Source organism: Rhodamnia argentea, chromosome 6, assembly GCF_020921035.1.
Source record: "Rhodamnia argentea isolate NSW1041297 chromosome 6, ASM2092103v1, whole genome shotgun sequence".
Taxonomy (NCBI): domain Eukaryota; kingdom Viridiplantae; phylum Streptophyta; class Magnoliopsida; order Myrtales; family Myrtaceae; genus Rhodamnia; species Rhodamnia argentea.
In genome coordinates this window covers 12,603,946-12,614,474 of record NC_063155.1, presented here as the reverse complement: position 1 = coordinate 12,614,474, position 10,529 = coordinate 12,603,946, and the positions used below count along the sequence as shown (strand labels likewise).

Sequence of the window (10,529 nt, the reverse complement as noted above, 5' to 3'; positions counted from 1 at the left end):
TGATTCTTTATCCCAGTTCCTTGAGGGTGTATTGAAAGGTGCATTCCTTAGATGGTGTGCTTTCTTTCAGTCTTGTTGGTGAACTTCTTTTATTCGAAGCCTTTATTCTTAGCCGGTGATGTTCCTTTAAGTCTTGGTGATAAACTTCTCTCGATCATAATTTTTAGCTGACGGGACATCCTTTTTATGTCTTAGTGATGGTCATCTTCTATGATGAATTCGCATTATCACTCAAATCACATCCCGATCATGTACACAAGCATCAACGAACGAGGTAACCCTCGGTCGACGAAAGAGCAAACCAACGACTCTGATGTCTATTGCCATCCGTAAGAGAACTTATGTGAAGCAAAATAGGACTTCACTGGGCCAAAACAACAATAGGAAAAATTAATAAAAAAGTTCAAAATCTATTGCAATTATGGTAATTCAGTCTTAATTTTTATTTTTGCCAATTGAGTGCTAAACCCTTTTTACAATTGTGCTAATTCGGTTGATCCGGCCAATTTTGGTTGGCCGGTGCCGACATAGCAATGACGTGGCAATTTTATTTAATGTTTTAATATGTTTCTAACTTTTTAATTATTTTTTTCTTTTATTTTTCCTTTTAATCTTTTCTTTCTCTTTGTTTTTTTTTTTCATCTTCTTCCTCCAACCAATCATTGGCCTGAGATGAAGCTTGCCCAGCAACAACAAGGGCTTGTTAAAAAATTTGCACATAGATCTTTGGCATTGAATAAATAATGATGTATCAATGGCAAAGCTCACCCATCACGATTCATTTCTAAATCATACATTTCTCGTGAAACAGACGGAGTATTTAAAATTTGCACTTAGATATTTCGAATTGAATAAATAATAGTGATGTATCAAGTTCTAAGCGCTAGTTTCTCTAAGGCCGTGATTCGGACTTTAACTTTGAAAGGGAAAAAAAAAAAAAGAATAGTAAAACGCAAAATTTTAGTTAAGTAAGAATGAATTTGAGCGCACAATAAAACTGTCAAGAGCTATTGTATACTGAAAAGTCGCATACTTTTATTATTTTGTTTTTATACTAGCTTTACTCATGGAGAAAAAAATTAGTACAAAGAGCATGAAAAAGGTTCCACCGAGATTTGAACTCGGGTTACTGGATTCAGAGTCCAATGTCCTGACCACTAGACCATGGAACCATCTCACGGGGGATATTTCCAACAAAATTATTTTGACTTATTAGTGATGAACGCATTCATTTACTTATGCAAAAGCTTCAAGCCCTCTTCGCCAAATCTCTTCTTTTTTCCTTTTCTTGTCAGATCGAGGCCATCAAAATATTCTTCTTGATGATATCCTTATACTTTCTCTTTTCTCTTATTCCTTCCGTTTTTTTTTTTTTTGGGGTCGAATCTTATTCCTTCTGTTTAATTAAAACTTTCTTCACTCATGTCCTCCACCTTTTCGTCGACGTGCCCCACTGCCATTTTATAATCCCCCACAGCTGAATTGAATTTGACAAAGCTCTTACTTTCCTATAAAGAGTTGATGCACCACCAGTATCAGTTATATCGCTACATTAAAACACAGGTATAAATTAATCCACCTAATGAGCTTTTGCAAACAAAGGGTGCCTTGTCCCACATAAACTAGAAGTGAGTGTATGGGCCAATATATAAGTGAAAGGCTTTTCTAGTCTCTCGATGATTTTTAATTATTTTAATAAAAGTTTGGATTTATAATTATAACATAACAATTGTTTCCTAGAGAATCTATCCATTTTTTAAAATGAAAAGTCATGTCCGAATTTACACTTTTTTATACATGAAGAAAAAAAGTTAAGTTCTTTCCGGAATAGCATGAAACATTGTGTTCTTTTCGCAACTATAAAGTCAACGATTCTGTTCAACATTCGCTTAGTTTAACTTTCTGGATTTACACTTTTTCATACATGAAGCAAAAAATAGTTCTTTCTGGAATAGCACGAAACATTGTGTTCTTTTCGCAACTATAAATTCAACGATTCTGTTCAACATTCGCTTAGTTTCACGTCCATTTTCTTTTCTTTTAGAAGAAGTTCAACCGTTGTTTTCCTTTTGAGTTTTTGGAGAAGTATTGGCATTGCTATTTGATATTTTCATTACGTGGCTTTGTTTTATCACAGAGTATTTTTGCCGGTAACCATATTTTCTGTATTACCTGACATGTTAAGTCAACGTACTCAGTTCTATAAGTGGAAATGAACCGAGAAACTAGAATGTCGATGGTGTATTCGGTCGAGGTTGTTCTCTTCGGACCATCTCCTTGAACACCGTGTATACTGCTTCAGAACATAGTCGACCAAGTATGCTGTGAAGCTCAATGGATGGTAGTAGCAGGACAAGTGACACATTGGGTCCAGGGTGCCCTTTTGTTTTGATTTGTAGTAGGAAACCTGATGCAATTCGTGACTTTTACGGTCGCGACTTGGTCCTGGATAGTTTGCAATAACATACAAGAAAACTCTTCGGGTCTATTTGGAAATGGACTTAATTTTGCTTGCCCGCTAAGACAGAAAGAAGGGTTGTTTTGATTTTCTACAGATTAGGAGCTGTTTAATCTTTAGATTTGATCGTGTTTGAGTAATTGAGCGCTGACTCTAACATGATCAAGTCGATATTAGCTGAAGCAGTGAATTTCGCCGGTTCAACTTTTGACTCTATCGAATTCTAGCTGTTACTTAGTATTATCTCTTTGACAATGGCTATACAACGACGACATAGCGTTGCAAAATATAGGCTAAATCCTGGTCCGTCACTGGAAACAGCTACACATTCTTAGATTTGGCTTTATATATAAGGTTCCACACTCGTTGCCGAAAGAGTGTAATTTGCAGATTCCCCTAGTTCCACTTGTGTGAGGAAATCCCAGTTGCAATTGCTTGGAAGAACTAGGAAGCGTGAACTCCACAAAGTGAGATACACACGAGCAAGAAGGATCTCCTGACAAAATGTATATACATATGCTTCTGAGAACAGGCAATTCATTAAATAGGAAATTCTCTGCAAAGAAAGATAGAGAACTGAGGTAAAAGGGAAGCTGAAGATGACTTCTTTCGAGAGGATTGCAACTCTGGTGCTTGTGTCATTCGTTCCTCACGACAAGGTCGTAGGAGATCCTCTGGTTAAGACGCTTTTCTACGCGTCATGCAACAGCCATTGGTTCGATGGGTCGATAACGTACGTGAATGCCATGGAAGAAGTTTTCCACGACGTGCTTTCACACACTCCACTTTCGGGTTACGATTACTGCTGCAAGATCCCGGTAGATGAACCCGGCACTCGTTTCTTCTACGGTCATGGACAGTGCAGGGGAAAGATTCAATTATCAGATTGTGCCAATTGTTTGATTGCTGCAATCGGTGTTATCGGAAGGATTGCCTTGCGAGATTCGGGGCTACTTGTCAGCTTAAGGACTCTAGATTTAGATACAAGTTGTACTCTGTTTACAGATAATTGAAGTTGTCGTCAATGGTCATGGAGCTGTTCAATAAAGCGAGCGTGTTGGATCTGTTGAAAGCTTTCAAGAGCTGCACCAGACCTAAGTTCATATTTCTGGCTCTTATAGACCTTTTTTTTCAAAGATAAATAGCCCAAGGAGTTCTAAAACGCGCGATCATAGTGCAATCTAACTCTTAAAGCTTTCAATTAGAGTAATGATGTCGGTCTCCTCTGAATAAGAGATATCCCGACATGTCCTTTCTTGATATTTTTGTTGGCTAAGCGACTTGAGCAATAAAAAAGTCAAAAAGTTTCCTCCCTCGAACGGCGAGCTTTCCTATTGTCCGAAAAAGCGAAACCACGTCCACTATAAGAACAGTTGCAAATTGCGACGGTTGTTATGCAGCACAAGAACGTGTTTCAATCATCCCCGCGCTTCCAAGGACGTCTTCCAAGCGGAAAACACCAGCAGTGCGGGAAGTTTAGGTAACGAACCTGTACTTTACCGAGGGACGTGTATTTCTCGCCGCTGCTCGAAACCCAGAAATGTGTTTTGCAACCGAGTCCTAAAGCTGACATCGAGCGCGGCTCCTTTATGTTTGCGCATAGGGATGCCGGAAGGATTGTCCGGAGTTTTTCTTTTTTTTTTTCTTTTGTTTTGGTCGAGAGAATGTCCCAAGTTGGGACATGAGAAAACATAGGGATCGCTTGTTAGTTGATCGACTAACTCGAAACAACTGCCCTTCAAAGCAACAACTACCTTGAATCTTTTTAGCTCTTCCTCTCTTTCTGTTACCGAGGGCCAATTTGAGCCCTAAGCCCGGACTCCTTAGCCCGGATTTTGGGTTACAGGTTAATTCTTGGAGCTGAGCTTTGGTTGACAAGGTGGTGCCTAACATTCATCCTTGAATGAAAAGCACGCTCACTAGCATCCTTGGGATGATGACGGTAGATACATTCAGGAATGAACTTGATTCCTTTCTATTTTAAGAAAAAAGAGACGGCTTGAAGCCTGCAACTGTTGGTGTGGTTCTATTTTTCTGCTTTTCTCCTTTGGCTAACTTGTCACTGGCGTATTTCTTCAACTATGCCCATGAGAGCTACATAATTTGGAATAGGGCTCTTTGTCTTCACATGTTTCTCTCTCCTTGATATCATTCAAGACAGATTTTCCCTGTTTGTCGGTCTTCTTTATCTGATAAACAAAATTGAATGCAGTCATTTCTTATTTTACTCAATTTTTCTCTTGACTAAATAGGTCAATAGAACATATAAGCAAAGCAGCTATTAACTTGGAATCATCCTTCTCCTCAGCTGTAAATCTGTTTGGGAAAATACTAAATAAGTCAAAATTACAAATAAACGCGTTATATGCCCTTATTTTCTCCAATAAAAACTTGAAATAGACTTTATTTTAAGTAAGAGCCTGAAATAGCTATGCCAATCTCAAATAAGAATCTCAAATGACTACAACAATTTCAAATAAAGGCCTCCCTTGTCGGTTGGCTAAATATTCCAACCGATTAACGGAAATTTTTTTTTAAAATTAAAAGACATAAATGCCCTTGCTAGTCGGAAAGTCAAGCCTTTATTTGAAACAAAATCCACTTCAAACCCTTATTTGAGAAAATAAGAACACTTCAAGCTCTTATTTAAAATAATGTCCACTTCAAGCCCTTATTTCAGAATGAGGGCACTTCATGCCCTTATTTGGAATTTTCTTAATTCGTTTTAAGGGAGAAAAACCCGAGAAAAAAGAACAAGGCTACGGTAGAGATGGTGTGACAATTATCCAAAAGAATGTGTATACCATCTAAACAACAATAGCGCTACCATGCAAATCGACTTCCCGTTCCGTCAAGAAACTGATCTGTATGCCATCCTTTGGCTTGTACCTCAGCTAAAAACGGGGAAAAGGTATTACTCATCTTTAGGTAAGCGTCTTGCAAGACTTGCGTGCTCATCTCATGAGAAGACTTCTCCATGCATCCAACATACGCGGCAACCAACCAACCCCTCAATGCATCTTCACCTGTTGCATTGTGCTCGAGGACCATGTCGATCCATTTGCTGCCACGACTTAAAAAGAACTTCTCCTCCGGAAGTTTTTCCTTCCATTCATGAATCTTCGAAGGCCTAAAAACATCATGAAAAGCTCTTCCAACTTTCACGTTCCCAGCTTCTTCTATAAGTCGCCCGGGAAAGAGGAGGTCTTCCTGATAACGTATATCAGCTGGGCTCGATACTTTTCCCGTCTGCATCAATTCAAGGGAAAAGAATTAAATAATGAGATAGATATTCTGTAACTTTGGACATTGAGAATGTTGAAAATTCCCAAATTCATAACAATCTAATGAATCAGCCAGTCCAGACTCCATAGTTTAGGATCAACCTTAAGAAATTCGGCTACAATCATAGCAGTTCTCTGTGGATTTAATGTGTTCACTGGGGCAGCTCGCATCTCTTCGGTGACACTATATATGTGTATGGCAGAGAGGAGAGGTCCTGCAAGCAGCTGCAAGAATTTTGAAATGATTTCACTAAAATGAAAACAAAAAATGCTTGAAGACTGGTATATTAGATGTAGCAATCTAGTGATTTCTGGAATTGCCTGGGACTTGCGAATTTAATCTGCATGAGATGCTAAACCTGATAGGGCTTCCAATAAGGGAAGCAAATAGAGCTCTTTTGGAGATGACAACATATAAGTAAACTTGACCTTTTCTTTTATCCGTTTTGGATCTACATGTATGTGACTGATTAAAAAAAGAAAGAAAGTGAAGCAAGTTCCTTAATGTGCATCAAACATTTTCATTTGAGTATTGAACTTTTACTCAAAGGAGTAGAAAGAGTAGAGATAGTTCCAGGAACCATAATTGAGGTATTCAATAAGATACACGCATTAGACACTGACAATTGTCAAGTTGACTTCAAATTTCAAGAGAACTTTCAGAACTTTTCATCAAGTTCATCATTTAGGAAATGTACCAAAAACCAGCAACACCTGAACCCAACTGATATCAGATGAACTATGGACAATTTATATGTAAAGCACATGAACAGATAATGGAGTACTAATTTGAAATATATTTCTACAGCAATTTCACAAGTTCAATACCCACTTAGCTCAACTTATCCCGTGCATAAGTGACCTAACCATACATCTTGGGAATTACAAATCAAATATCCCAACTCTCCAACAAGTCCTATTTAATCTGATCCAAAGAAAGAACCCTTTTGGATAAAATTAAACATAGAACATTCATCATTATTCCTAGGGTTCACTTGGGTTCTGTCGAGAAGTTGGGATTATTTACTATTTAACTTTCGGTTTCACCAATTACAGAGTTTTGATGTAAATAGCATACTAGAACCTTCTGGAAAATAACACTATACGGGGCACCCGTTGGTGCCATCTGGAATGGAAATCTTTTCCCTTATTGATGAAAACAGGCAAGCTGTCCCAAGGATTTGGCAAACATTGTGTTTTTCGAAAGAAGTAAAGGCTGCTGCTTCTTTCCAATTAAATACTACTCAAGTCAGCCAAGAGCGAGCATTTTTATTACTGGACAGATGTCTGAATTTGCAAAAGCAGCCATTGATAAGTTCTGAGCTAAGTCCATTTATCATTTGGGGCAATAAAAAATGACCGAAGTACTTTTAATGCAGGAGTAATTGCGTTCTCAATTATGAAATATGAGCCTGATTTTAAAAAATACAGATTTTGGTCCGTGTTTCACTACTCTCACACACAAATCGAGCTAAACTACAACGTTATACATAACCATACATACATTGCAAATGAACTGACACAATTTGATGTATTTATCAAAGTAGCTATTAATAAACTAGAAAGGGCACAAATGCAAGATAAATAAATTATTTGGCACACACATTCATAAAATTTTACAAAAATGAGAATCAAAATGAGTTCATAACCTGAGTTCGGCACGTGCGCTACTTAATAACTCCTAAAAAAAAGAGGCTCAGGGACTAAAACCTCAATTTTCAACTACTTCTGTATCTGTTGAAGTAACTAGTTGAGTGGGTTATAGTTTAGACTCTTATTTTTTCTATTTTTAATTTTTTTGCAACTAAATTAAGTAGGGCCAATTGCACCCACTCATTATGTGGAGGAGCTGCCAACAAAAAGCCTCAGATTGCATCCAATTTGCTCAGAGGACAGATGCAACAAAATATAAACAATGAAGAACAAAAAACCTTGTGGTTGCCATTTCAAATAAATAGGCACTAATAGAGTTAGTACCGAAAATAAATGCCACAGTGAAAAATCAAGCTCTTGTAGGCACTATACCTTTCCTTGCATTGATGAACATATGGTTGATGCTAGCTGGATGCCAACACCCATACCAACAACATTAAAAAGAGTTGAGATAGCCTCCCCCTTAGCGAAAAGGTCACTAAGATTGCCTTCTTTAGCAAAAGAAGAATAAATTGGTAATCTTGTCGCTCTTGCCGCCACAACTGCCATTCCCTATCAAGTTATGAAGCAAAATATAAATTTCTGAAAGAAAAACTACATGTATGAAAACAATTGGAGAAAATAATAATCAGACATTGCTTGAATTGCCATGATACAGATTGTTCAATTCTTTTCTACAGATGCTCATTCCTAAATGATATCAAGATGTGGAGAGAAGTGTAAGCACTATTATTTAAAGACAAGCACGGGTACCTTCGCAAAGTTGCCGAGTCCGGCCATCTCAAGGAAAAGATTGGGACATAGGGGAGAAAGAACTTCCATGCCAGTACCAAAATCATACAGCACATCAGCTGCAGAGACAATTTTATGAAAGAGGATATTGATCAAGTTGAAGATGGTATTACCTTATTTAAAATCTAGATGGCACTAATAGAGTGACACAGGAGACTGATATATCCTACTAAAATACAAACCTAAAATCCTCCACCGCTTAGGCTCTGAATCCATTCGAGCACCCAAATTGCTGCATATGAGCTTCCCCACATGCTGCATCCCATCCTTTAGAATCTGTGTTGAGAAAACAAAAACCAACATATCTTCAAACACCCCAACAGGCCAAAAATGATGCCACTCTATGATTATAACTTACCCAACTCACGACAGTCGCCTGAGCCGGGGTAGGCCTCAATCCTGCAGCAAAGAGAAGGGACTGCAGAGGAGTTAGCACATGGAAAAATGTCCTCCAGCAACATATGTCAGTGATTCTCCAAGTAAAATGAGACATCTTTAGCCACAGAAGGGCTAAAACTTGCAATATGCACCAAATCACCGAAATTGACATGCCATCAAACTAGGATGTTTTGTTTAGGCATCGCGGATAGACCTGAGTTGATAACACAGAGAGAGCAGCACTTGAGAGGTGTTGCAGAGCCCTAAATTGTGTGTACCTCAAATAACCTTCATTCACACTGTACAGGATCAGAATCAAGAAATACTTTTTAAAATTAACCCAACGCAATCTTCATCTTAAACAGTGAAAAGAGATACAAATCAGAGCTTTTACCTGTAGGGGTATCCTGAAGGGAAGAACTTGTTCAGAAAGGAATCGACCACCCTATGTGCAACAGGTCTCGAGTCATCGAGCAATTTCACCTAACATCAATGACCCACATGTTTCGCGCTTCGAATCATTCAAGCGAAAGAACAAGCACCGGAATTCAAGAAGAAATTAGAAAGGGGGAGAGAGACTGGGACTGTGACCACGACTTACGGAGAGCTGACCATGGGGTTCGAATTGGAAGCGGCGAGAGACGGAATCCGAGGTCTCGACCCAGTGGACAGGGCCTACTTCGTGCCATTTGAGCTGAAGCTGAGGCTGAGGCTGGGTCTCCCTCGTCTTCTTCTGCATTATCTTGTCCTGATTGAATTGATTTCAAGAATGGCAACAGATGATGAAGAACGGGGCCTCAGTGTAGATAGAATTGGAGAAAGAGAGAGAGAAAGAGAGAGGGGCAAGGTAATGTACCAGCAAGTTCATGGAGAGTTTTTCCAAAGCCGTTGGGAGTTGGGATAATCTCTGTGCGCAGACGTTTTCCTTTTTCCCTTCTCTCCCTTCTCCCACAATTTCCTGGCAGACAATGAATGAAATTGAAAACCAAGAAGACCATGAGGTTTAAAAGAACAACTATCGAAAAGTTCTTCCGAAGAGAAGTACATAGAGGTGGAAAAACGACCCGACCCGTGGAAACTATAACCAACCGAGCCCGAGATCATAAGAATAGTACAACTGGCTCAACTACCACGTTTTGTTTTGTTTTGTTTTGTTTTTTTGTTAATACCGTAGAAAACTCCAAATCGATATATTTGTGACAAATTTATTCCAAATTATTTTTTTATCACAAAAAATCTCAAATTAGTATGCTTGTGATAAATTTACGTTAAACTATTTTTTAATCACTAAAACCCTTAACCGATATTTTTTTGATAAATTTATCATAAACTAATTTTTTTTATCAAGAAAAAGCCCAAGTCGGTACACCTATGACAAATTTATCCTCTGTTAAATTGGATTAATACTATGAAAAACCCTAATTGATAAACCTATGACAAACAGAGGGTAAAAATCCCAACCGGTGTACTCGTAAATTGCCATATGCCATTCAATTTAGCAATTTAATGGTTAAATTTAACGAAAATCACCGGAGGGTAAATTTGTCATAGGTATACTAATTTAAGGTAAATTTGTTATAAATGTACAAGTTTGAGATTTTTAGTTGTCAAAAGAATATTTTGAAATAAATATGTCACAGGTATACCAGTTTGGAGTATTTCATGATATTAATCCTTTTTTTTAATCTAACCAACAAAATTTTGCCGTCTCCCCAAGTGAATAAAACAACGGTTACAAACTAGGAAGCGTACACACTCTTCAAGGGTCTTTGAGTTCGTGTTTGATGCGTGTCGAACGCACACTCTGCCATGCGACCGACACGTGATCAACACATGTGAAACATCCGATATGTGGTAATTCATTCTATGCTCTTTTCTTGTTATTTATTTATTTATTTGTGGAATTGAATGAAATAATCATAAAAATGTTAATTTATCATGTATATATAGAAATATACATTCAA

At 38.0% G+C, this 10,529-nt stretch overlaps 1 protein-coding gene and 1 non-coding gene across 5 annotated transcripts; both read right to left on the bottom strand.

Moving 5' to 3' along the window:
* Window positions 1–1,100: 1,100 nt before the first annotated feature.
* On the bottom strand, window positions 1,101–1,172 carry TRNAQ-CUG. The gene has a single exon. It is a non-coding gene; the product is annotated as a tRNA-Gln (tRNA).
* Window positions 1,173–3,953: 2,781 nt separating this feature from the next.
* On the bottom strand, window positions 3,954–9,617 carry LOC115727987 (protein root UVB sensitive 2, chloroplastic). Of its 4 annotated transcripts, XM_048281164.1 has the most exons (11): window positions 9,422–9,616; window positions 9,167–9,313; window positions 8,960–9,048; window positions 8,780–8,864; window positions 8,546–8,605; window positions 8,370–8,463; window positions 8,149–8,246; window positions 7,768–7,947; window positions 5,845–5,967; window positions 5,263–5,707; window positions 3,954–4,647 (listed from the first exon to the last, which is right to left on the bottom strand). In XM_048281164.1, the coding sequence occupies exons 1-10, from the start codon at window positions 9,431–9,433 to the stop codon at window positions 5,282–5,284; spliced, it is 1,314 nt and encodes a 437-aa protein (XP_048137121.1). In that variant the 5' UTR covers window positions 9,434–9,616; the 3' UTR covers window positions 3,954–4,647; window positions 5,263–5,281. The 4 variants fall into 4 exon arrangements, with proteins under 4 accessions (XP_048137121.1, XP_030514173.1, XP_030514172.1 ...); XM_030658313.2 differs by lacking the exon at window positions 3,954–4,647 and having other exon boundaries at window positions 5,137–5,707; window positions 9,167–9,308; window positions 9,422–9,617; XM_030658312.2 differs by lacking the exon at window positions 3,954–4,647 and having other exon boundaries at window positions 5,137–5,707; window positions 9,422–9,615.
* Between the last annotated feature and the right edge of the window lie 912 nt (window positions 9,618–10,529).